The sequence below is a fragment of the Sus scrofa genome, chromosome 6 (genome assembly GCF_054392235.1).
Source record: "Sus scrofa isolate SSC_HxYL_T2T_F1_AM1 chromosome 6, Sscrofa_HxYL_maternal_Yorkshire_Landrace_v2.0, whole genome shotgun sequence".
Classification (NCBI taxonomy): Eukaryota; Metazoa; Chordata; class Mammalia; order Artiodactyla; family Suidae; genus Sus; species Sus scrofa.
Genome location: NC_139388.1, coordinates 54,260,461 through 54,288,126, shown reverse-complemented (window position 1 = coordinate 54,288,126; position 27,666 = coordinate 54,260,461). Strand labels below are relative to the sequence as shown.

At 44.9% G+C, this 27,666-nt stretch overlaps 3 protein-coding genes across 5 annotated transcripts in view; 2 read left to right on the top strand and 1 right to left on the bottom strand.

The window, feature by feature from the left end:
* Positions 1 to 2,975, top strand: part of LYPD3 (LY6/PLAUR domain containing 3) — a 111,471-nt gene extending 108,496 nt beyond the window's left edge. The window contains exon 6 of the transcript XR_014806292.1: positions 2,858 to 2,975. The gene's annotated coding sequence lies outside the window, so the exon portion shown is untranslated. The remainder of the gene's footprint in view (positions 1 to 2,857) is intronic.
* Positions 1 to 27,666, bottom strand: part of CD177 (CD177 molecule) — a 203,451-nt gene that overhangs the window by 18,960 nt on the left and 156,825 nt on the right. The gene's annotated exons all lie outside the window — the stretch shown is intronic.
* Positions 10,278 to 23,770, top strand: LOC146402379 (cell adhesion molecule CEACAM6-like). The gene is made up of 6 exons (XM_084961111.1): positions 10,278 to 10,452; positions 11,354 to 11,713; positions 14,628 to 14,906; positions 19,260 to 19,389; positions 20,825 to 20,856; positions 21,867 to 23,770. Exons 1-4 carry the CDS (start codon positions 10,389 to 10,391, stop codon positions 19,361 to 19,363), a joined length of 807 nt encoding a protein of 268 aa, XP_084817237.1. The 5' UTR covers positions 10,278 to 10,388; the 3' UTR covers positions 19,364 to 19,389; positions 20,825 to 20,856; positions 21,867 to 23,770.

Below are 27,666 nucleotides of genomic sequence, written 5' to 3'. Positions count from 1 at the left end.
TGACTATATAAGTGAGTGCGCTTTGCTTCTGTCCTCACAATTTCTTAGCAGACTGCCTGTGGTGCACATCACATATTGGTTTAATGCTTATTCAATAATAAAACTTTTTTTGGAGTTCATGCTGTGGCTCAGAGGAAATGAATCTGACTAGGAACCATAAGGTTGTGGGTTTGATCCCTGGTCTTGCTCAGTGGGTTAAGGATCTGGCGTCGCCATGAGCTGTGGTGTAGGTCGTAGATATGGCTTGGATCCTGCATTGCTATGGCTATAGTGTAGGCTGGCAGCTACAGCTCAAACTAGACCCCTAGCCTGGGAACCTCCATATGCCATGGGTGCGGCCCTAAAAAGCAATAAAATAAAATGAAATGAAAATAAATAATAAAACTTTTTCCCCCCTCGTCTACTGGTGTGAAGAGGATTTCTGCAATGAGAAGAACCTTTGCTTTTCTTTTAAAATTGAATGTATTTGACATATAACACTGTTTAAGGTGTATAAATGTTAATTTGATATATTTATATATTGTTTTATGATTGCCATTGTAGTAATATTTCCTACCAGTATCCCATTACATAATTTTCTTTTTTTTTTAAAGTTATTATTTATTTCGTATTTTTTTTTTTTTTTGTCTTTTTTGCTATTTCTTTGGGCCACTCCCCTGGCATATGGAGATTCCCAGGCTAGGGGTCTAATCAGAGCTGTAGCCGCTGGCCTACGCCAGAGCCACAGCAACTCGGGATCCGAGCCGCGTCTGCAACCTACACCACAGCTCACGGCAACGCCAGATCGTTAACCCACTGAGCAGGGGCAGGGATCGAACCTGCCACCTCATGGTTCCCAGTCGGATTCGCTAACTGCTGCGCCACGACGGGAACTCCCCATTACATAATTTTCTTTTAAGTGGTAGGAATAATTAAGTTCTAGTGTCTCAGCAAGTTTGATGATTACGATACAATGCTGTTATCTGTATTCATTATACTGTGTGTCAGAGCTCTGTGACTTATTTACTACTCACTGCAAGTTGGTACCTTTAAACAACATCTATCTTATCCCCCCAACCCTATTCCCTGGTAATCACCATTTTACTGTTTTCATGACTTTGACTTTTTAACGATGTAACATATGAGTAATATCATACAGTACGTGTCTTTCTCAGTTTGACTTACCCCACCTAGCATAATGTGTTCAAGCTCCATCGATGTTGTCATAAATGGCAGGATGTCCTCCTTTCTCATGGCTGAATGATATTCCTTTGTATATATAGACCACACCCTTTTTTTTTTTTTTTGTCTTTTTGCTATTTCTTTGGGCCGCTCCCGCGGCATATGGAGGTTCCCAGGCTAGGGGTCGAATCGGAGCTGTAGCTACTGGCCTACGCCAGAGCCACAACAATGCGGGATCCGAGCCGCGTCTGCAACCTACACCACAGCTCACGGCAACGCCGGATCGTTAACCCACTGAGCAAGCACAGGGACCGAACCTGCAACCTCCTGGTTCCTAGTCGGATTTGTTAACCACTGCGCCACGACGGGAACTCCAGACCACACCCTTTTTACCCATGAATTCACTCATGGGCTTTTAGGTTGCTTCCATATCTTAGCTATCATAAATAATGCTGCAATAATGCGGGAGTGCATATGTCTCCTCATAGTTCTATGTTCACTTCCTTTGGGTTCAGATCCGAAGTGGAATTATTGGATTTTTTTTGTTTATATTTTTAATTTTTGAGAAGTTTTATGGCTGCACCTGTGGCATGTGGAAGTCCCCAGGCAAGATATTAAATCTGTAGTACAGTTGTGGCAATGCTCGATCCTTCAACCCACTGTTCCAGGCTGGGGACTCAACCCACGCCTCTGCAGTGACCCAAGCTGCTGTAGTCAGATCCTTAACCCACTGTACCCTGGCCGGAGTTCCAGGATTTATCTTTAATTATATTCTCCTAACACTCTCAACCTTCCAAATTTCTAAGACATCATCTTTCTGGCCACTCCTCATCCTTTTTAAGCTACTTCAGGTGGCCTGTAAATGGGGCTGTTCCCCAGGGTCCATGCTGGCTCCTTCCTCTGACTGTCCACACCCCCTCCTATCCACATTCATGGTTTTACTTCCCTTCTATAAGCAGATGCCTCTCAAATCTCTGACTCTAGGCAGGACCTCACTCCTGAATTCCAGGATCCAATGTTCAAGTTCCCACTGGACACCTCCACAGGAATGTCCCATTGGAAACTCTTGTGATGGACACAGTTCATGTTCTGATTGCCCAGCACATTTCAAATGCCGTTGTTATACTGTATTTTGGAAGTTTCCTGCCCTTCCAAGTCCAGAGAGCTTATTTCCCTGGGATCCCTTGCAGGAATGATACCGACATGGGACTTAGGTTTCCCTAATTAGATGCAAGACACTCAAGACACAGGTTTGTAAGCAGCACCACAAAGCAGAGGGCACATGACATTGATTGTCTCGAGTGAGGATGGGTGGTAGTAGTGGCAGTGAAAAAGCTTCTGGACTCCAGGCCAGCTTTGGCAGAGTGGGATATGTGTGGTTTCTCCGCCTAGCAATGGGGCAGAAGATCCTGACCAAAGCTGCCTGGGGCCTATAGTTTGGGCATTGTCCTGGGCCATGTGGCCTCCAAACCTGCTTTTCTGATTCCTCTGGAGCTTTGGGATGCAAGTTCCATTGGCCTGGTACACTGGGTTAAGGATCCCTGGCCTGAGAACTCCATGTGCTTTGGGGTGGCCAAAAAAAGGAAAAAATAAAATAAAATAAAATTCTGATTGTCTTACTTAAATCTGTTAACCTATTGCATATATATACATGTGAGAGCTGACATTAATTAATTAGTTAATTATTTCTTTTTAGTGCTGCATCTGAAGCCTATGGAAATAGGGGTCGAATCAGAACTGCAGCTGCCAGCCTATACCAGAGCCACGGCAACACCACATCCAAACCACATCTGTAACCTACACTGCGGCTTGCAGCAATGCCCGATCCTTAACCCACAGAGGGAGGCCAGGGATCAAACCTGCATCTTCATGGACACTACATTGGGTTCTTAATCTGAGGAGTCACAACGGACATTAATTTAAAAAGAAACATGAGAGTGGGTCAGCAGAGACAAACAATCTTGGCCCCTTTGAGAAAATCGCTGAAATTGAGAAAACTTTTGCAATATTCTCCAAGGCGAAAAGGAGAGAAGGCACAGGTTACCAGTATCAGGAATAAAAAACTAGGAAATCAGCACAGATCCCAAAGACATTAAAAATATGACTTTATGCCATTAAATTTGAAATGTCAAAAACACACAAAAAAAATTGAAATGTCCAATGACATGAGCAAATGCCTAGAAATACATAACTTGACAATTTACATAAAACCCAAATGATTTGATGACTATCAAAGCAACTGAGTTTGTGACATGAATGAATGCAAGGAATTGTTGTTATTCCATTTCCTATCAGATAATGAAACTACAGCTCCTGGCAAACCTGGCAGACTTTCACTTCCCTTGGTCAGACCTTGGGCCGAAGAAGGGAGGATGGTTCAGGTGAGACACCCTCTGGTGGAATATTTACCAGGAACTGGAGAGAGAAAAACATTAATTCTTGGAGGCAAAGGCCAAATTAAAAGATGAAGACAGACCAGAATTCACAAGGCCTTTACACGCCTTGGCCCATGGCTAACAGTCACCTCTCAGCTAAGTGCTTTCTGTGATCACCATTACCCGCCCTGCCCCACCAGACACTTTCCCTTAATAGTCCTTTTCTCAATTATAATTAATTCCTTAGTTCCGTGATTTTCTCTCAGTGCCCGTGTCCCTGTTACAAGGTGAACTCTATTAATGCAAAGCCAATGTCTGTCCTATTCTCTGTGGAGTCCAAGGGCCAGGCCACTGCCTGACATATCACAGATGCTCAGTAAATATTCCCTAAACTAATGAGGGAAACTACATGACAGAAACCTGTAACTTCAGTGTGACAAGTGGGGCTCAAAGCATGTTCCCTGTAGACACAAGGCCACTGGCATCAGCCTGGGAGGAGGCCTGTCAGTGCCCACGGCTGCTCTGGGATCAGCCTCTATTCCTCCCGGAGTCAGGAAGGAGGACGGGGGCCTCCTAACTGTGACGAGTCAGACCCCCACTCATTCCCAGATCAACCCCTCCCATCTCTACCCTGTGAGACACTTCTTGTCTCCCTGGAGGGCCTGGGCCAGCAGCCTGAGTCCCTCTCCTTCTCACAGAGACCTGACCTGGCACAAGCTCTGTTTCTCCAGCACAACTGGAGTCGCCACAGGGGAGGAGGGGGCTCCAGCATGAACTGAAAGAAATTAGGGCACAGCTCCTCATCCCGAAGCTCCCTGATCTGTGGGGAACCTGGCTAGGGTCCCCTGGGGACATCACAGCTACCGGGCCTCTGGGGAAGGAGGAGAGCTTCCTGTGCGGGTTGGCACAGGGAATCCAGCATCTGCAATGGCTCCATCTCAGAGGGGCTAGAGTCCCACAGGGCCTCCCCTCCCTTGGGGTGGAGGAGGAACTGACGGCCCTCTTGACTGAGTCTCCAGGTGGAGCTGCCCCAGGTCCTGGGCCCTGTGGGGAGGCTGAGAGCAGACGAGACCAGTGCACCCACTCCCCAAAGCCTCAAGAGTCCCCTCAAGGGCCCTTCCTTTGAAGCCCCAGGGACAGAGAGCTCCTTCTGAGGCACACATCTACCTGGGTGGACAGTTCTCCTGCCACTGGGTCAAGAGGGCCGTCCTCTCCCTGGGCCCAGCCTCCACTGGGATGGAGGTGGGAAGCTTGGGACCCACGGTGATCAGGACCCGGGCTGACAGGCCCCTCAGCCTGGAGGTCAGAGCTCACCTCTGCCAGGGCTCAGACCCAGCTCACACTCTTTGGAGCCTGGTCAGCACACCTGGTGCAGCTCCTGACATGGGTCCCAGGTCTGGGCATACCCTCCAGGGGGCGACATTGGGCCGTGCAGACAACACACAGGAAGTCAACAGGTGAAATCCCCTAAGTTCAGCCTAAGGAGGTGGCGAAGGAGCCTGATTTCCATCCTTCCCTCAGTGAGACCTTTCTGGGCCTCTCCTGGGTGCCAGCTCTACCCCGCCTACTCCTTCTAGGGGTCTAGGAGACCCTGCCACAGCAGCTCTCTTGCCCTGCCTGGTACCACCCATAGGAAAGGCCAGGGTGGCCACAGGAAAATCAGCCAGGCAGAGGCCTGAGTACCTCTGGTAATGTCAGGGAGAACACGGACAGTTTCTGAGCCAAGGCTCAGCCAAAAGACAGATTATTTCTTTTCTTTTTCTTTTTTCTTTTTGTCTTTTTTTTTTTGCCATTTCTTGGGCCGCTCCTGCAGCATGAGGAGATTCCCAGGCTAGGGGTCAAATCGGAGCTGTAGCCGCCGGCCTTCGCTACAGCCACAGCAACGCAGGATCCGAGCCGCATCTGCAACCTACACCACAGCTCATGGCAATGCTGGATCCTTAATTCACTGAGCAAGGCCCGGGATCGAACCCGCAACCTCATGGTTCCTAGTCGGATTCGTTAACCACTGAGCCACGACGGGAACTCCAAGACAGATTATTTCTGCACCTGACTAAACAACCTATGGGTAGGGGCAATTTGTGTCCTGAAATATTCTGCTTGACGTCTCCCTCCTGAAGCCTACATCTACTTCCTGAAAACTAGGCAGAGCTACCTGAGAGCAGAGCTCAAAACATTGTGGTTTGGGAGTTCCTGTTGTGGCTCAGTGGTTAAGGAACCTGACTAGTATCCATGAAGATGCAGGTTTGATCCCTCGCCTTGCTCAATGGGTTAAGGGTCCAGCATTTCCCTTTCTGTGAGCTGTGGTGTAGGTTACAGACAAGGCTTGGATCCTGCATTGCTGTGGCTGAGGTGTAGGTCAGCAGCTACATCTCCAATTTGACCCCTAGCCTGGGAACCTCCATATGCCCCTGGTGCAGCCCTCAAAAGGCAAAAAACAAAACAAAACAAACAACCAAAAAACACAACAAACCATTATGGTTTGTTTAAACTATGAAACCTTAGAAAGTTAAGAAATGGAATTCACTGCAGTAGTTGGGAGAACATCATCAGATTTTTTTTTCAGGGAGAGGCTCCCTGAAAACTTCCCCAAGGAGCAGGGAGCTCACAGCCACCTGACCTCACAGCACCACTGTCCTCTCTTCCCAGGACACACAGGAAACCTTTCCTGTCACACCTGGGAACTGCACCCGCCCTGGGCCTCTGTCCCTAGAAACAGACTCCAGGCTGTCAGGTCCCCTCACCAGACATCACTCAGCCTGTCCCATTCTCACCTCCAGAGCCATCTGGGATCTTCTTGCTAGCAGTAAATCCAGGCTTCTCTGATATTTGAGAACTGGGGAAGGCCATCCCAGGTGCCCAGCTGGGGTTCTATGTCACAAAAGGAAATTATCACCAGAGTTTGGAGACCCCTGGGTCTGTGTGGTGCTGACAGACCCCAGATCAGAACATAGCAGAGGCCAACACTAGGATGAGTGGGTTGACCTCAGGGGACAAGGGTTCCCATCAGCCTTACTACTGGAAGTGTGCTCCAGCCCACTCACCTACAGTCAATTAAGCTTCGATGAAGGAGGTAAGAATATATAATGGAGAAAAGACAATCTCTTCAGCAAGGAGTGTTGGGAAAACTGGACAGCCTCATGTAAATCAATGAGTGATAACATTCCCTCACATCATACAAAAAATAAACCCAAATGACTTAAAGACTTAAACATAAGACATGACACCATAGAACTCCTAAAAGAGAACATAGGAAAAACATTCTCAGATAGAAATCACAGCAATATTTTCTTTCTTATTTTATAGCTGCATCTATAGCATATAGAAGTTCCTGAGCCAGGGATTGACTCCAAGCCACAGTTGCAACAATGCTGGATCCTTTTAACCCACTGCACCAGACCTGGAATGGAACCTGTGCCTCCACAAAGACCTGAGCTACTGCATTCGGATTCTTAATCCACTGCGCCACAGCAGGAACTCCAGCAGTATTTTTTATATCAGTCTTCTAAGGCAAAATAAATAACTGCAAAAATAAACAAATGGGACCTATTCATACTGCTAAGTTTTGCAGAGCAAAGGAAATCATAAACAGAAAGAACAGACAACCTACAGACTAGGGGAAAATATCTGCAAATGATGCAATTGACAAGGGTTTAATCTCCAAAACATACCAATAGCTCATGCAACTCAATATACAAAAAAAGCAAAAGATCCAATTAAAAAGTGAGCAGAAGACCTATAGACATCTCTCCAAAGAAGACATACGAATGGCCAATTGGCACATGAAAAGATGTTTAATATTGTTAATTATTAGGGAAATGCAAGTCAAAATTACAATGAAGCATCAACTTACACAGGTCAGAAGGTTACAACAAAAAGTCTATGAATAATAAATGCTGGAGAGGGTGTGGAGAGAAGGGAACTCTTCTATACTGTTGGTAGGAATGTAAATTGGAATGACCACCGTGGAAAACAGTAAAAGGTTCCTTTATTATTATTATTATTATTTTGTCTTTTTAGGGCCACACCCACAGCAAATGGAAGATCACAGGCTAGGGGTCGAATCAGAGCTGTAGCTGCTGGCCTACACCACAGCCACAGCAACGCCAGATTCAAGCCATGTCTGTGACCCACACCACAGCTCACAGCAATGCCAGATCCTCAACCCACTGAGCAGAGCCAAGGACCAAACCAGCTTCATCATGGATTTGTTGGGTTTGTTACCACTGAGCCATGACGGGAACTCCTGAGGTTCCTTTAAAAACTAAAAATAGAACTACCATGTGATCCTGCAATCCCACTCCTAGGCATATTTCTGGATAAGAGGAGAACTCTAATTTGAAAAGATACATGTTCTTAGCAGCACTATTTATAATAACCAAGACATAAAAGCAACCTAAGAATGGATAAAGATGATGTGTATGTATGTATATAAAATATATACACATTGTATATATGTAATATATATACACATGTGTTATATATATATATATATATATATATACACACACACACAAATAACTCAGCCATAAAAAAGAATGAAGTATTACTCACCCATATAAAAGAATGAGTAATGCCACTGGCAGCAACATAGATCATACCAAGTAAAGCAAGTTAGAGAAAGACAAATATTACATGATATCACTTATATTTGGAATTTAAAAAATAATATAAATGAACTTATTTACAAAACAGAAACAGACTTACTGACATAGAAAATAAACTTATGGTTATCAAAGGGGAAATGAGGGGAGGGATAGATTAGGGGAATGGAATTAACAGATAACACACTTCTACATATAAAACAGCTAAACAACAAGGATTTACTATAGAGCACAGGGAACTATATTCAATATCTTATAAATTATAACAGACTTCCTGTTGTGGCTCAGGGGTGACAAATCTGACTACTATCCATGAGGATGTGGGTTTAATCCCTGGACTTGCTCAATGGGTTAAGGTTCTGGCATTGCCATAAGCTGTGGTGTAGGTAGCAGCCTCGGCTCGGATCTGGCATTGCTGTGGCTGGCAGCTACAGCTCTAATTCGACCCATAGCCTGGGAACTTCCGTTTGCTGCAGGTGTGGCCTAAAAAGACAAAAAAAAAAAAAAAAAAAAAAAAAAAGGAAAAGGATCTTTAAAAGAGGATATATATATATAGTCTTCCCCATGCCTGACATTATGGGGTCTCAGCCAGGCAGGGCTTGCATGTGACCTGAGCAGCTGCTAAAATAGCATTTCTAAAGTGTCACCTGGGCATTCCCAGTCTTCATAAAGTTCTACAGGTGATTCTGATGCATAGCGTGGGTGACATCCCTGTGACAAAGGTTTCTGAAGTAGCCCCTGGGCTCTTGATCTGAAGGGAAAAACCATAGGGAGTGAGACAGATCTATGAGAGAGCCTACTGTGCACCCCACCTGAAGCTGGCGGAAGCTGAGGACACTGGGGCCCCTCAGCTGTTCAAAAAAGGGTGCTTGTACCAGCAGGGCAGGAGTACACCACAAATCACATGCCCATTAAGACAGCAAACTTAGGAGTTCCCATCGTGGCATAGCAGAAACGAATCTGACCATGAGGTTGCCAGTTCAATCCCTGGCCTCGCTCAGTGGATTAAGGATCTGGCGTTGCCGTGGGCTATGGTGTAGGTCACAGATGAGGCTCAGATCCCACATTGCTGTGGCTGTGGCTGTGGCTGTGGCTGGCAGCTACAGCTCCAATTAGACCGCTAGCCTGGGAACTTCCATATGCCATGGGTGCAGCCCTAAAAAGACAAAAGACAAAAAAAAAAAAAAAAAAAAAAAAGACAGCAAACTTAATTGATGAAGGTTCTGTGTGTTCTGCCTCCTCTACCAACTGGCCATCTCCCCTATCTCTTTCACCTTTCCTCAGTCTCCCTAGTCCCTGAGACATAACAAAATTGAAATTAGGCCAATTAATAACCCTACAATGGCCTCTAAGTATTCAACAAAGGAAGAATCAATCGATGCAGCAAATTTCATTGTCCTCTTATTTTAAAAATTGCTACAGCCACCAACTGTCACTAACTACTTCCTTGATCAGTCTGTAGCCATCAACATTCAGGCAGGATCCTTCAGAAGGTTAGCATTTTTGGCAATAAAGCATTTTTTTTTTTTTTTTTTTTGTCTTTTGTCGTTGTTGTTGTTGTTGCTGTTGCTATTTCTTGGGCCGCTCCCGCGGCATATGGAGGTTCCCAGGCTAGGGGTTGAATCGGAGCTGTAGCCACCGGCCTACGCCAGAGCCACAGCAACGCGGGATCCGAGCCGAGGCTGCAACCTACACCACAGCTCACGGCAACGCCGGATCGTTAATCCACTGAGCAAGGGCAGGGACCGAACCTGCAACCTCATGGTTCCTAGTCGGATTCGTTAACCACTGCGCCACGACGGGAACTCCAATAAAGCATTTTTAATGAAGATATGTACACTGGGTTTTTTTTGGAGGGAAATATTGCTATTGCACACTTACTATTAACTACTGTACAGTGTAAATATCTTAAAATATACTAAGAAACCAAAAAAATTGATGTGACTCAATTTAGTGGGGGTCTGGAACCAAACCACAGTATCTCTGAAGTGTGCCTGTCTAGAGAGAAGGAAGCAGAAGAGGGAAACAGGGAGGCAGGAACAAGAGGGGAGGGAGAGGGAGGGTCCTGGAGAGACCCCGCCCCTACCCCCACCCATATGACCCAGTGAAGTGCTCCTGCCCCAGGAGGAGGCCCAGCACAGAGGGAGGAAGGACAGCAGAGCTCACACATCAGACAGCAGTGCTTGTGGGCCTTTCTGGAGCAGAAATTCTTCTCTCACAGGGAGGGACACAGCAGGCACCAGGCACCATGGAGCCCCCCTCAGCCCCTGCCCACGGAGGGCGCATCTCCTGGCACAGGCTTCTGTTGGCAGGTGAGAGGGGACAATTTTCAGGGAGTGGCTGGAGATGAGAGAACAGAGCCTGGCTGGGGTCTCCTGGGGAGACAAGGCTCTGAGAGGGGACTGGGGTCTTCTTTTTGGACCTGAGGGAAGAGGACAGAGGACCAGGGTAGGAGGGCGGAGGGGCTCAGCCATAGGAAAATCTCAGTGAACTGGAATTGGTGAGGGGCCGGACACCTCGAGTCTGTAGGTCTTGCAAATTATTCTTCACTGAGCAATAACTGTTGAAAACTGATGACAATAGTAACAATCTTTATGTCAGGGAGTTACTACAGAAAAACACAACCAGGACACTAAATACTATCATTACCCACACCCTTAGAAATTGACAAGTAAACACCAGGGTGTGGAAGGCCCTGGGGACACTGATTCCTTCTTCACTAGATATTCGGAGCCTGTTCTAAGCACTCAGGGGACAACAGAATCAGACAAGTCCCTGCCCTCACAGAGCCCACGTTCTATGGGAGGAAGACAGACAAGCAAAGAGATTCAGCATGTGCTGTCAGCGCTGACAAGTGTCTTGAGGAAACAGAGCAGGGAAAGGTTAGAAAGTGAAGATGGGGTCATTAGAGCAGGTAGTTCGGGAGGACAGCTCCCAACAGTCCCCTGAGTATGAGCATGTGTGTGAGGGTCGTGAGGGAGTGAGCCAGGCACACATCTGGGGAGGAGTATTCTAAACAGAGAAAATAACAAGCTCAGGAGGGCAAAAGCAGTGAGGTTCTGCTGCTGACTTTAAACCAGTAGGACCCACACACAACAAACACACATTCTACAAAAACACACACCAAAGCCGAGGGATGAAGAGATCTACTCAGGACCTAGGACTGCATTTCCCCATCCAAATATTAACTGATTTCTCTCTCTTTCACCCTAGTCTCACTCCTAAGCTTCTGGAACCTGCCCGCCACTGCCCAGATCACTATTGAATCAGTGCCCTTCAAAACTGCAGAAGGAAGGGATGTTCTTCTACTTGCCCACAATGCGACAGAGGATACTCTAGGCTACAGCTGGTACAGAGGAGAAAGAGTAGAGAACAACCAACTAATTATATTATATAGAGTAGACATTCAAGCAAATACCACAGGGCCTGCATACAGTGGTCGAGAGATAATCTACCCCAATGGATCCCTGCTGTTCCAGAATGCCACCCAGAATGACACAGGATACTACACTCTGATGGTTACAAAGAATGATTTACAGAGAGAAATTGTAACTGGACTACTCCGTGTATACCGTAAGTGATTCCTTTCTGACTTCTGGGTGTTGGGTGGGGTGAATTCTATTCACAGACTCAGGATTGACAGGCCTGGACTGTGCCCCCATCCCCTCTGCATTATGTCCCATGTCGGGGTTTGAAAATTTAGTTCAGGACACACACATAGGAGATAAAATTCAAAGGATCAAACTTTCTTTCCTGGAATCCAGACCCTGCAGACATTCTGTGCAGAAAGAAGGACCAGTCTGATGGCAGTAACTCAACAGAAGGAGATCAGACTCCCTGTGACCATGACCCTGAGGAAGACCCTGTAGGACTCAGTAGGGGCCTGGCCTCAGGGCCCCCTGGGAGCCTCACAGAGAAGCTCAGTCCCAGGAAGCCCCTCCTCGGACCCTGTCCCAGGGCCCCTGCCTCCAGTGACCCTAGAGGGTCTGTGCCACTGTTGGGTTCTGGGCTCCTGGACAAGGCTGACGGGGAGCAGCGAGTTCCCAGCTGCCTGAGTCCCAAGGCTTTGAGCTGCTCACCAGTCAGGGCTCAGCCCCAAGAGCCACATCTGGGCAGGGGTGGAGCCTGGTCCTTCACCTGAGATTCGGCATGAAAAGCAAGGTGAGCCAGGTCCCCAGGCCATTAGCCAGTTGCTGTGGGGACTAAGGAGACCCCAGAAGAAGGTCGGTGTCCACAGGGATGAAGAGAGGAGTGAAGATGCTCCTCGTCCACCAGGGTAAAGACCAGGGGGGCCTCCCCCGTGGATGCAAATAATAGCGGGCAGTTTATTTGGTAACTCCTTTATGCCCAGCTTTAGGCTGTTTATTTAAATGATATAAGGTTAATATACAAACAACATGACAAGCCTGAGAGCATTTACCATTTATCCCATTTTACTGAGGAAAGGCCAAGTTATGGGGGGGCGGGGGGATACAGTCACTGAATCAGAGTCACACAGACTATGACTAAGCAATCAGTCATGCCAAGATTACAGCCCCAGCCTCTCCTCCACCCCAGAGGCCTTACTGTACATCTGTGGACCCAGAAACCAGCTGTTGGTTTGATCCTTTCTTCTTGGGCATCCTCAGCTCAGAGGGAGAGAGGCTGACCTGGGAAGTGAAAGCAAATGGAGAAGTAATTCTCTTTATTCTAGAACTGAATTACCTGTATTGACCATCAGTCAGTGATAGGAATGTCCAGGCTTCCCCCTCTGAGGTAGACGAAGCACAAGCTCCTTGCTCTGGATTAGAAATCATGTATTTTTTTGTTTCCTGATGTGTTGGATGTGACTCCCACTAGAGTGAATGGAAAGGACTTGGCTCCTTCACGCCCCGGTCTACACTGCAACTAGTACTGGGCCCAAGAGGTAGCAAACTCAATCTTTCTTTGATGAAGGAAGGATGGAAGGAGTAAGAATGAAGGAATGATCTACAGTCTCTTCAGACACTGGAATCAGGATGCAGAGCCCTAGCAGGTTCTGGCCACACCTGGTGCCTGTCTCTCCAGGGATGGGAGCCATGTTCCATCCTCTGACCACCTGCCCCTGAAGCGCGCTGAGAGCCAAGTCTCAGGCGGTGGGGCTGCTCAGCCGTGGGAGGGCTTCCAGGGTGGCATGGGTCCTGCTTCTGGGCAGCTGTGGGGCTCTTGGACCTTTGGATCTTTGAAGTCACCTGTAGCCTCCACTTTGAAGTCACTTGTAAATGCACATTTCTCCCTCTCTCGGCTCCTTCCTTGTCTCTCATCTTCCTCCTCCTTCATCCCAGCCGGGACTGGCCCTGCTCTGCACAGCTGCCCCCACCATTAAACCTTCCACGAATATTCCCACAAACGGCTGACTGCCCTGTTCCCATCCTGCAACTATTCTGTGTCCTTTTTTATTGCCCACCCTCCTGGCAATAGTAAAGGACACAGAAATCAGTGGGAGCAGCAGCCCCTGTGAGGCTCCAACATGAGCCAGGCTGCCCAGGTCACCAGGAGAATGAGCTTCTGAGGTCATAATCCTGTGATGGGAGAAACACATTAATGTCTCAACTCAGAATGATGGAAAATGAGCAGTGGTCATGGTTGGAAAGTTGTTTTTTTTTTTAAATTGTACCTGGTTCAGAGAGATATATGCATATATACCAGGAGACTGGACGGGGCCATCCTCATTCCCTAATAAATTATTTAATAAGAAGTGCTTTCCCTACTTTATGTAATGTTCCCTTGGCCCCAGAGATGCACAGAGCTGGCAAGACTGTCTTCCTCAACATAGGCCGAAGCATATATAAGGAATGGGACCTGAACATTTCATTTTTCTTCTTTCTTTCTTCCTTTTTTCTTCCTTCCTATGTCCCTCCCTTCCTTTCTTTTATTGGGCCGCACTCACAGCATACAGAAGTTTCTAGGCTTGCGGTCAAATCAGAGCTGTAGCTGCCGGCCTACACCACAGCCACAGCAACACCAGATCTGAGCTGATTCTGCAACCTACACTGCAGCTCATGGCAATGCTAGATCCTTAACCCACTGATTTCAAGGCCAATGATTAAATCTGAGTCCTCATGGATACTAGTCAGATTTTGTTACCGCTGAGCCACAATGGGAACTCTGGATCTGAACATTTTAGAGCCAAATAAAGTCCTAGGAAAGGGTCAAGAAAATTCACAGGAAAAAACTCTACTTGATGATGAGAGTGCTGGACACATGGGCTAACAAGATACTACAGAGATGTCGAGGGGTCAGGGGTCACCCGGCGGTATCTGGCTTTCAAAAAGGAGGTGCCTCCCTCTCCTTACACGGCATCAAGGAAGAGAGACCCAAGACCTTGTTCACAGGGTCAGGGCCATCCTCTGAGTCACCTTTACAGAAGTTGCTGGGCCCCAGGAATGGCTGAGATCTCTGAGGAAGGAGCGTGGCCCCCGGCCCCAGACACACTCGCCGCCAAGTCACCTCCTCTGTTTCTCCACAGCACCAGTGACAAAGCCCATCATCGAAGCCAACAGCACCACCGTCACAGAACAAAAGGACACCGTGGTCCTGACCTGCATCATAAATGACACTGAGGTCTCCATACGCTGGCTCTTCAATGGCCAGAGTCTACTGCTCACAGAAAGGATAAAGCTGTCCCAGGAAAACAGCACCCTCACCATAGAGCCCGTCAGGAGGGAGGATGCTGGGAATTATCAGTGCGAGGCCTCCAACCCAGGAAATTCCAGCCTAAGTGACCCTCTCAGGCTGGATGTGAAATGTAAGTGACCACTGGCCTCATGCTCCACCTTCCCGCTACCCATGATTTGCAAAAAAGACAGAGGTCACAGCAGGCAGAATATTGTTAAGAGACCATTACCAACAGAATGCCAAAATGGTTAAGTGCTCAGTCAATGAAAAATTAGTTTCTGATCCTTGGTCTGGAATTACTCTGTGACCCTGAACAAGATTTTTTTTTCTGATATACTTTATATGGTAAAAAAATTTATATATGTAAGATTTACCATTTAAATAATTTTTAAGTTTTTGTTCAGTGGTATTAAATACACTCATATTGTTTTGCAACCATTACCTATATATATCCACTACACTTGGGTTAATATTGGCCTCTAAACAATATTAAGGCTTCCAGTCCTTGAACACTGAATGTCTTTCCATTTATTTATATCCTCTTTATTTTACAATGTTTTCTCCTTTAAAAACTAAAACTGTTTTTTAGTTTTTCCATACAAGTCTGTCACCTCCCTGGTTAAGTCAATTCCTAAATGCTTTATTTATTTATTTATTTATTTGGTCTTTTGTCTTTTTAGGGCCACGCCCACGGCATATGGAGGTTCCCAGACTAGGGGTCGAATTGGAACTACAGCCGCTGGCCTACGCTACAGCCACAACAATTCCAGTTCGGAGTCCTGTTTGTGACCTACACCACAGCTCACGGTAACACAGGATTCTTAACCCACTGAGTGAGGCCAGGGATAAAAACCTGTGTCCTCATGGATACTAATCAGGTTCATTAACCACTGAGCCATGATGGGAACATGTATAAGAGGAATTTAAAAATTTTCCTTTTCAGATTTGTTCATGTATAGAGATACCACTGTATTTATGTGTTGGTTTAGTATCCTGCAGCTTTGCCAAATTTGTTTATTGGTCCTAACAGTTTGGTTTTTTTGGGGGGATTTTTAGGGTTTTCAGTATAAGGTCATATCATCAGCAAACAACTTTTCCTCTTCATTTACAATTTCAATGTTTTTTCTTTCTTTCTTTTTTCTTTTTGCCTAATTGGTCTGCCTAGTACTTTTTTTTTTTTTTTTTTTTTTTTTTTGCTATTTCTTGGGCCGCTCCTGCGGCATATGGAGGTTCCCAGGCTAGGGGTCGAATCAGAGCTGTAGCCACTGGCCTACGCCAGAGCCACAGCAACGCGGGATCCGAGCCGCGTCTGCAACCTACACCACAGTTCACAGCAGCGCCGGATCGTTAACCCACTGAGCAAGGGCAGGGATCGAACCCGCAACCTCATGGTTCCTAGTCGGATTCGTTAACCACTGCGCCACGACGGGAACTCCTGCCTAGTACTTTTAATTCTACTTTGAATAGAAGTGGCAAAAGCAGGCATCCTTATCTTGTTCTTGATCTTAGTGGAAAACTTTTAGTCTTTCACATTTAGAATGATGATAGATGTGGGTTTTAATATATGGCCTCTATTTTGCTGAATCAGTTTCATTCTATTCTTATTTTACAATGAAGGATTTTGAATTTTGTCTAAAGCTTAAATTGATTTAATCTCTTTCATAGTTATAGCTCTTCATATTTTCTGTTTTTGTGATTTTACCTTAGGTAGCTTTTATGTTTCCAGGAATTTGTCCATTTTATTGAAGTTATGCAATTTGTTAGCATATAATTATTCATAGTATTCTTGTAATTCTTATTATTTCTTGAGACTTGGTAGTGATGTTCCCATTTTCATGTGTGATTTTAGTAATCTGAATCTTCCATTTTTTCTTGATCCAACTAGTTAAATGTTTGGCAATTTTGTTAATCTTTTTTTCTTTTTCTTTTTTTGTCTTTTTAGGGCCACATTTGCAGCATATGGAGGTTCCCAGGCTAGGGGTTGAATCGGAGCTACAGCTGCCAGCCTACACCACAGCCACAGCAATGCAGGATCTGAGCCAAGTCTGCAACATATACCACATCTCATGGCAATGCCAGATCCTTAACCCACTGAGCGAGGCCAGGGATCTAACCTGCGTCCTCATAGATGCTAGACAGATTGGTTTCCACTGAGCCATGACAGGAACTCCTTGTTAATCTTTATTGAAGAAACAATTTCTGATTTTATTGATTTTCTCTATTATTTTCCTATTCTCTTTTTTATTTATCTCTACTCTAATTGTTATTTTTTTCCTTCCTTCTGCTAACTTGCAGTTTGGTTTGTTCTTCTTCTGCTAGTTCCTTAACTTATAAGCTTGGTTATTGATTTGAGGTCCTTCTCTCTCTTTTTTTTTTTTTTCTTTTTAGAGCTGCACTTACGGCATATGGAGGTTCCCAGGCTAGGGGTCGAATTGGAGCTGTAGCTGCTGGCCAACACCAGAGCCACAACAACACAGTATCTGAGCCATGTCTGTGACCTCTGCCACAGCTCATGGCAACACCGGATCCTTAACCCACTGAGTGAGGCCAGAGATGGAACCCACAACCTTGTGGTTACTAGTCAGATTTGTTTCTGCTATGCCACAACAACGGGTACTCCCCTTCTTTTTTGTTTTGTTTTGTTTTTTGTTTTTTTATCTTTTCTACAGCCGCTCCTGTGGCATATGGGGTTCCCAGGCTAGGGGTCGAATCGGAGCTGTAGCTGCCGGCCTATGCCAGAGCCACAGCAACGTGGGATCCAAACCATGTCTGCAACCTACACCACAGCTCACAGCAATACCAGATCCTTAACCCACTGAGCAAGGCCAGGGATCGAACCCACAACCTCATGGTTCCTAGTCAGATTCGTTAACCACTGAGCCACGATGGGAACTCCCTCCCCTTCTTTTTTAATGTAAGCTTTTACAGTTTATAAACTTCTTGCACAAGATTCTTAATTTTTCTGAGCCTCAAATTACTAACTGAAAATTACAATTAAAGTACCTGCTTCATGGCACTCTTCACAGATTTGAGTAATATTCAATTAAACCCTTAGTGAAATGCCACACATGGAGGAAATGTTCCATAAATGTTAGATGCTATGGTAACTACTATTACCATTAAACTCTATAAAACCAGGTACTCCTAAGTTCAAGGACTACCTAACTCTTAATCATCTCTTATTAGTCATATGACTTTGGGTATGTTTTTTCACCACTGAAAACCTCAGGTTTTCTACTTGTAAAATGGAAATACTGTCAATCTGACAGAGTTATTATATGAATTAAATGAGACATATTGAAAGTATATAGCACAGAGCCTGGCACATAACAGTAACTCATAACAATAACTAACATCAGCATTAATCTTCATATTTTAGTAGACAGGTGAGGGCAACAGAAATTTTTAAAAAAGAATAAACAGATGCAAAAGTTATTATATATTGGGGGGGAGCATAACATAAAAGACCCACAGGAACATGTTACTGATGAACTATGGGAGAGAAAAAAAGGAGTTGAGTGCAAAGTTTCATGTCTGGAATAAGAGTTTACATCCTGTGATATGCAGCCAAGATGGGATTAGACAAACAAGACATTTATGCAGAAAAATGCCCATGAAGGCAATTTGGGGAAGAGTGGGAGGAGGCTGGGAGGGTCCTCAGACCATGATGCATATCTGACCCGTATGAAAAAGAACAAGAAGGAAGGAAGTTTTAGATTGCAGTGCAGTTTTACAGGGTGTCAGCAAAGCTGACGGGGAGTCCTTAAGCTAAAATCGCCCATGGAGGAAGATCAGTTCTCACAGAATTGGGATTGATTTCACATCCTTGCTGAATGCCTGTGTGAAGTGTGGTCTCTGTGCAAAGAGGTAGTGAATTCAGAGAGCCTTCCATCAGTTAAGTTCCCACTACAAGACACATAGAACCCAGAGAAAGATCCAACCATGAAAAGGTGGTAAACTTAAACTAAAACACACAAAAATAGCCATCAGCCTTTCTTATATTCCCAAAGCCTTCAAAAATATCCATGTGCAGAAATGCTAGATTGGAACTGAGGTTAAGTTTGACCACCCATCTATAAATAACACTGAGAAGAAAAAAAAAAAAAAAACACAAGAATATAGTCACCTAATCACCACACAGCAGCCTTCCCACAGAAAATTTATTCCTTGAAGGAACAAGTAAAGACTCCTTCAGGAGTTCCCGTCGTGGCTCAGTGGTTAATGAATCCGACTAGGAACCACAAGGTTGCAGGTTTGATCCCTGGCCTTGCTCAGTGGCTCAGACCCCACATTGCTGTGGCTGTGGTGTAGGCCAGCAGCAACAGCTCTGATTCGACCCCTAGCCTGGGAACCTCCATATGCCGTGGGATCGGCCCTAGAAAAGGCAAAAAGACTCCTTCATGTTGACACTTCTTTTGCAGAGCACCTCCCACTGTAAAATAATGTCATCTTAATTCATTCTTCTCTTTTCTTTCCATGACAGTTGATTCAATACCAGGAAGTACTTCTGGCGTCTCAGATGGTGGTATTGCTGGCATTGTGATTGGAGTCCTGGCTGGGGTAGCTCTCATAGCAGGCCTGGTGTAATTTCTGTGTATCAGATAGACTGGAGGGTATGTGCATTTCCTCTTGTTCTGTTTCTCTAAGCCTAACCGTCATGCTTGGGAGAGGGAAGGAAACTTCATCTCTGTCTCTGGGTCTGGATCTGCTCCTCTCTCTTCCTAAAGCCCTGCTTCTTGGCATTAACACCTGCAGGTCTCTTCTTCCCTGGTCTTCATGCTGCTTGTGCCCTGCTCTCACGTGGACATGGTTACTTCCATCCCCTTCTGGCTTAGAGGGGGCAGAGCCAGTTGTGTTCCTCTGTCCGCAGTCCAGGAAACCCAGGTCCAAAATGGAAAACTAATGAGGGAACGAAAGGAGAAGCAGGAGGAAGGGACTCCTGTGCTCTCATGACAACAGTAGCAGGAGGAGGGAGCGATAGGACAGGAAGAGAACCTAATGAAAAGGCAGAAACAATCAAAGGCACTTGGGAAATAAATAAACTGAGAAACAACCAGCCATCTACCTACAAAAGGGGAAAGGTGCCAGGGTAGAAATAGGCTCGGAAGCAGTCGATGTGAAAGGCCCTAAATGTGAACAGCCAGTAACCAGGAAAGGAGTAAACACTAGAAGGGATGATTGTAGACTGAAGGAGGTCCTCAGAGGCAAGAGTACCAACTGAGTGTAAATGAGCGTTGAGGAGCCCCAAGGAATCACGCTGACAGTGTCCTTCCTAATTCAAGGTGCAAATAAATGTCAGTCACAGTGTCTCACATTTATTTAGGGCAAGTGACCGGCATGATATCACAGAGCACAAATCCCCAGACTTCAACCATAGTAAGTAAGTAAACCTGCTCACTCACCACATGCCCTGCCCCAGTCGAAAATCCTGATTCCCAATATCTCCCTCCCTTCTGAGTTTTTAGAAGGGCTCTCCGTGTCCCAACCTTAATTTGTCATGGGTTTTCACACCCTTCCTTGCCAAGCAAGATTCCCCTGAGACCCAGCTCCGGGAGAGACGCTCACTCCCACCAGACCAGGCAAGCCAAGCAGGCCATGACATGGACAAGTTCCCAGGAGCCATTCCTCATCCTTGCTCCTTTCCCTCCTGCCTCTGTTATGGACGCAGGCATCTCCTTTGGTGAGACTTTCCCTGCCTTTGCTGCTCAGGGTGCTGTGGGCCTCAATGCCCCTCCTTGACACTGAAGCCTGTTGCTGAGAAACACTCCTGGGCAAAACTCAGGCCTTGTGAACTGGAAGAAATCTTCAGAAGCCCACGGAGGCCTCCTGTAGCTGCCAACCCCTCCTTGGTCTAATGTCCTGGGGTCTGGACCACAGACTGAGGGAAGGAAATTCCTTAAATGATCATGGGCCACCCCACACCCCACCCTGCCACCACCTGCCACCTCCTTCAGCCAGAAGTCACAACAGCTTAGGAACACCACGTTCTGAGGCCACAAGTCAGCTCTGCATTTTCATGGGCTGATAACTCTTCTTTTGCTTCCCCAGGTCACAGCCATGTCAACTACTCACCTAACAAGGTAAGTACAGCCAGTTTCATCAGCTCCTTTTCTCATGGAAATATCTCTGTTTAGAATGGGTTATTCTTGAAGACAAATGTGAGATCAAGTATAGGCCAAAGTTCCTCACTGCAGCAACAAAGAAATATTGTTCAGTCTCTCCTATGGGTCTAACTCATGGAAGAAGATTGACTTTGGAATTATTCCCTTCCTGTGACATTGAGCAAGTAACCTCTCTGACCCTCAGCTTTATTGTCTGTACAATGAGCATGCTGCTACGCTAAAGAGAAGTTCAAGGAATTAAATGACATAGCAAATGTAAAGCACCCAGTACAATGCCCAGCACAGAGAAGGCACCTCCTTCCTGTGCCTGAAATCTGACCCTGCTCTCCCTGTCAAATGATAGTTTCTATTCTACTGGGTCTGAGGTCTTAGTTCCTTTACAGTCTATTATTTTTACTGAATTTTTTCATCTGATCCTTCAGTAGGTATATTGAACTGTATATAACCTGAAAAGTGCTTAAATCATATTTCAACAATCTATGAATTTTCAGGAGTTGAATAACACATGTAAACAGCACCCAAATCAATAAATAAAGCATGTCACAAACACCCCCTTTAAAAAGACCAGTTACTCCCCTTCAAAGAGTAGCCACTATGTTGACTTCCAAATACTAGATTTTTTGAACCCAATTTTTGTTCTTACATAAGCAAAAAACACACCATGTCCTTATATGTGTTTGGCTTCTTTCATTCAAAATTGTTTTTTGAGATTCATCCATATTGTTCATGTCTTTAAGGTTTTTGTTCTTGTTGCCGTATCATGGTATTCCACTGGAGAATTCCATTATCTATCTTTTCTAGTGATCATTCAATAGGATGTTAGCAAGCAGAGACGATGGCTAGTAAAAGCCCTTCTTTGAAGCCAAAAGTCTCAAAGTAGTGAAATCATGTGGAGCTGGATCACACTAGCCAAGGTGAGGGCCTAGGCTGTGACACTGATTTAACTGACTGCTGCTTATGCCTTTCAGATCGATGAAGTTACATATTCTTCCCTGAACTTCAATGCCCAGCAATCAAAGAAACATAGTTCGGCCTCCCCACCATCCCCAACAGCCACAGAAATGATTCATTCAGAAGTTAAAAAAAAAGAGAGAAATGCAACCAGTCCTGCTCGCTGCACTGCTGACTTATTCCAAGCTTCTCAGCCCCATCCCCAGGAGACCCCTTTCCCCTCAGGGAAAATGGGAAGAGGGTCTTTCCCCCTCTTCATTCCCCAGTGAGGCTCATCCAGGCTGCCTGGTCACAGCCTCCTCCTTCAGTGTCAGTAGATGAAAAGGCACATGTAGGAGGAGGTCTGCAGGAAACCCAACAGTCCTTGTCAGTGACATGTGGCTAAGCAGACCTTGGGAGAGAGGTACCAGGGCCTCTGCCCCTCCCCATTTCCTGACTGGTTTTAAACTTGCCTGTTCAGAACACACTCATTCTTTCCCACCTCAGCCCTGTCCTACTGGAGTCTAACTTGAATGTGACATAACTTACAGAGTTATGTCCTTATGCATTGAAACACATGTGCCAGAAAAGGAGAGAAAAAGGAAAAAGAAAACATCCAAACTCCAGTATGAATCCAACATCACAGGAAAATACATACAAAACTAACTTAGGACTGCAAATTCTACAACTTTGTCCACTATCAGTGTTGTCTACCCAGAGGACCAGGGCCTAAACACCTTGCTGCTTACTTAAAATACAATCTATGTTCTTTGGAAAGCATGTTTCCAGAGAACCTACTAGAAGCAACCAGAAAACTAAGTCAAGATCCATAAGTGATTCCTAATGAAAAATTTAAAAACTGCAGGTATGTTTTAGTAACTTTAAGGGTTTTATTCCAGGAAATACCCATAGAGGGAGAGATTATCATCACTTTATGGGGCAGTCAGACCTTAACAGAGATAATCTGCTAGGATTTGGGAATGAATAAGAAAGCTATTCTTCAGAAATTATTTAAATAATTTTTAAAGAATGAACAATTTGGGGTATTGGGTTTTTTCCCTTCTTCTGAGACATTCTGCTATTTTACTTTTTGTAACTGCTTGTTTATGTGAAAGGGGTTATGTTTACTTAGTTACCTGTGCAAGCCAATCCGACTACACTAGGTGAAAGAAGCCACCCACTCCCCAAGTCCCTCTGGCCAGGAGCCCCTCAAGCCTTTTACGTCAGGGGCTCCACTCAGAAAATAGGAAGCAGCTGTTCTCTACATTCCTGGCCAGAAATGGATCTCACTCAGTTTCTAGGCATCAGACCAATTATCAGCACCACCATGATCCATGTCCCTGCCTGTGCATTTCCATCCGTCTGCCCCACTCACCTTCTCAGGAAATCTTGGCCTCTGCTAAGCTGTGTTTGGTCCTTGAGAAGTGCGGGCGCCCTGAAGGAAACTACCACTCATGCTGTTGGTGCTGCTTGCAACCTAGAAAGCTGCACTGGTGCTGATGCTCCTTAGGACCCAAGGGGAGGGATGTAACTCAGCCCTAGGCTTCTTGAATAACCTCTGCAATCTGTTTTCTGCCCTGGCGCCTATGAGACCCAGTATGTCAGCAGAAAAGGAAGGGAGGGAGAAAGAGAGGCATGTCCTCCTGCAGCCCAGCCTTCTGCACAGATGGAAGCGCCTCAGGGCTGTTGAGAGAAAGGTTTTATTCCACATCCATGACCTGACCTCATGCTGTGTGGAACTGACCCCCTCAAAGAGGGCTGGACGGCAGGTCTCTGTACTCAGGTACCTCTTTCAGGGTTTTCTAACCCTGACACAGACTGTATGCACCTTCTCTCATCCATGCTGTTCTGTGTAATTTAGCTTTGCCTGGCTAAGGCTGCTTCTGAATTATTTGTAAAATTTGCTCTATATTTATAATAAAAATTATATATCAGACATCAACGTGCTGCCTCACACTTTTGCTGCTTTCCACAATGTCTTCTTTACTTACAAAAGAAACAGAATTTGCTTAACTGGGGGTCACAGTGAGCCTATCTCTAAGTCCACAGATATTTGACCTAGTGATCAGAGAATTAGCTAAATGCATTTGCACATCTGTTAGGAAACACTTAAAATGTAGGTATGATTGATATACAAAAATAGACTCAAAATTGATTAAAGACCTAAATGTAAGACCAAATATTATAACTCCTTGAGGAAAATATAGACATAACACTCTGACATAAATGGCACCAATATTTTTTGGATCCATCTCCTAAAACTAAGGAATCAAAAGCAAAAATAAACAAATAGTACCTAATTAAAAGCTTTTGTATAGCAAAGGAAACCGATGACAAAATGAAAAGACAACCTACTGAATGGGAGAAAATGTTTGAAAATGATATGATTGATAAGGGATTAATATCAACATATATAAACAGCTCAGGAGTTCCCACTGTGTCACAGTGGGTTAAGGATCCAACATTGCCACAATTGTGGCTCTGATACAGTCTTAGCCCGGGAATTTCTATATGCCACAGTTGCAGCTGAAAGAGAAAAAAACAAACAAACAAACTACATAAACTGCGTTTACAACTCAATATCAGGAGTTCTCGTCGTGGCTCAGTGTTTAAGGAACCCGACTAGTAATGATAAGATTTCGGGTTCAATCCCTGGCCTTGCTCAATGGGTTAAGGATCTGACTTTGCCATGAGCTGTGGTGTAGGTTGCAGACGTGGCTCGGATCCCATGTTGCTGTGGCTGTGGTGTAAGCCGGTGGCTACAGCTCCGATTCATCCCCTAGCCTGGGAACCTCCATATGCGCAGGTGCAGCCCTAAAAAGACAAAAGACAAAAACAAAAACAAAAAAAACAAATCAATATCAAAACAACCAAACAACACAGAGTTCCTTCATGGCACAGCAGGTTAGGGTCCAGCGTGCACTGCAGGTTCTTGGGCTGCTGATGTGACGCAGGTTTGATCCCTGGTCCAGAAACTTCCACATGCCATTGGCATGGCCAACAAAACAAAACAAAATGATATTTAAAAAGTGGGTATGCTGTATTGCACAAGTATACCCAGTATTCTGTGATAATCTGTGTGAGAAAAGAATCTGAGAGAGAATGGATATGTATATATATGTATGATTGGGTCACTTTTTAATGATTTTTATTTTTTCCATTATAGTTGGTTCACAGTGTTCTGTCAGTTTTTACTGTACAGATATAGTACAGATATATAGATAGGTATATTCTTTTTCTCATGTTATCCTCCATCATATCATGTTCCATTATAAGTGACTAGATATAGTTCAATTCATCACTTTGTTGTACAGCAGAAATTATCCCAGCCTTATAAATTAACTATACTTCAATGAAACTTAAAAAAGAATGTATGGGATGAGGGAGTGAGAATCACAAGAAGGGAGCTGTGACATCAATTTCAGAGAAAATATTTAACTGCTCCAGGGCCATGTGACTCCATATGTACCCATAGAAAGAACTCCCTTTAGTACTCTTCTTGTTAAAAAATAAAGGGAGTTCCTGTTGTGGCTCAGTAGGTTACAAACCTGACTAACATCCATGAGGACCTGAGGTGTAGGTCGCAGATGAGGCTTGGATCGTGCGTTGCTGTGGCTGCGGCAACAGCCGCAGCTCCAATTCAACCCCTAGCCTGGGCACTTCCATATGCCACACGTGTGGCCCTAAAAAAGCAAATAAAATAAAAAGTTCCTACATTTTTTTAAATGGGCAGAACTGAATGGACATTTTCCCAAAAAGGAAATGCAGATGGCCAAAAGGCACATGAAAATTCGCTCAACATCACCAATTATCATAGGAATTCAAACTAAAACCAAAATGGACCTCACACCTGTCAGAATGGCTATCATCAAAAAGAACACAAATAACAAATGTTAAAGAAGATGTGGAGAAAAGGGAACCCTCCTACACTGTTGGTGGGAATGTAAGTTGGTGCAGCCTATGGAAAACAGCATGGAGGGTCCTCAAAAAACTAAAAATAGAACCACCATATGATAATGTACTTTCACTGCTGGGTATATACCCCCCAAAGCCCCAAAACACTAATTCAAAAAGATACATGCACCACAATGTTTATAACAGCATTATTTATAGTTGCCAAGATACAGAAGCAACTAAGTGGCCATCAATAGATGAATGGATAAAGAAGATGTGGTACGTACACACACACACACACACACACACACACACACACAGGAATACTACTCAGCTACTGAAAACGAATGGAATTTTGCAGCAATATGGATGGACTTGGAGGGCTAATAAGACAGAAAAAGACAAATACTGTATGATAAAGAGTTAAACAAGAGGTTAAAGAAACATAGGTAGGATTGAAAAACTGGAGTTGAGTGAACATTCCATGAGACAGACATTAGGATAGTCTGCAGGCCCAGAGAAATGCTCAATTAAAAAATATTAACAAACAGTTACACTGACAATACCATGTGTTGTGAGAATGAGAAACAACTGATATATACACACACACATACATACACACACACACACACACACACACACACACACACACACACACATATGTATTTGTCTTTTGTCTTTTTAGGGCTGCACTAATGGCACATGGAGGTTCCCAGGCTAGGCGTCCAATTGGAGTTATAGATGCCAGCCTACACCACAGCCACAGCAACTCAAGACCTGAGCTGCATCCGCGACCTACACCACAGCTCATGGCAATGCCGGATCCTTAACCCACTGAGCGAAGCCAGGAATCTAACCCACAACCTCATGGCTCCTAGTCGGATTCATTTCTGCCATGATGGACACTTCAAATATGTTCTCTTTGTCTTTAATTTTGGTTGGTTTGATTAACATGAGTCTCTGGGTGTTCCTCCTTGAGTTTATTCTATATGGTCCTCATTGCGCTCCCTAGATTTGAGTGAGTGATACCTGTCCCATAGCAAAGAAGTTTTTGGATATCATCTCTTCAAATATTTTCTCTGGCATTTTCTTTCTCCTTCTTGTACCCCTATAATGGGAATGTTGGTGTGTTTAATGTCCCACAGTTCTTTTGACTGTCCTAATTTCATTCTTTTTTCTTCATTCTGTTCCACCTCAGTGATTTCATGGTCTGTCTTCCATCACATTCTTCTGCCTCCTGTATTCTGCTATTGGTTCCTTCTGAATGAATAAATTTTTCATTTCAGTTACTGTGTTGTTCATCTCTGCTTTTTTATTCTTTAAGTCTTCTATTTCTTTGTTAAATATTCTTATAATTTATCTGTTTTTGCCTCCAGTTTTTTCCCAAGATCTTGGATCATTCTATCATTAGGTTTCATGTAGGTTGTTTATCTTCACTTCGCTTAGTTTTTGAGGTTATGTCTTGTTCTTTCATTAGAGGCTCATATTTCTCTCTATTTCATTTTGTCTAGTTTTTGGAGTTTGTGGTCTCCTTTCTGCAGGCTGCCTGGTTATATCCTCTCTTGCTTCTTATGTCTGCCCCCTTGTGTGTGAAGCTGATACAGGGGCATGTGGCAGGCTTCCTGATGGAGGGATTGGTGCTTGTCCACTTGTGGGTGGGGCTGCGTTTCTGTGTGTGATTAAAGGTGGTTGTGTGCCTGGGAGGACTTTAGGCAGCCTGTTTGCTGATGGGTGGGCTGTGTTCCCACCCTGTTTGTTGTTTGGCCTGGGGCTTCTCAGCCCAGATGGGTAGGGCCAGATTTTTCCAATATGGTGGCCTCTGGGGGAGCTAATGCTGATGATGATTCCTAGGACCTCCACCTCCAATGTCCTACACCCTCAGTGAGCCACAGCCAAAACCCACTTTCCCAGGAGACCCTCTGAGACTCACAGGTAGGTCTGACC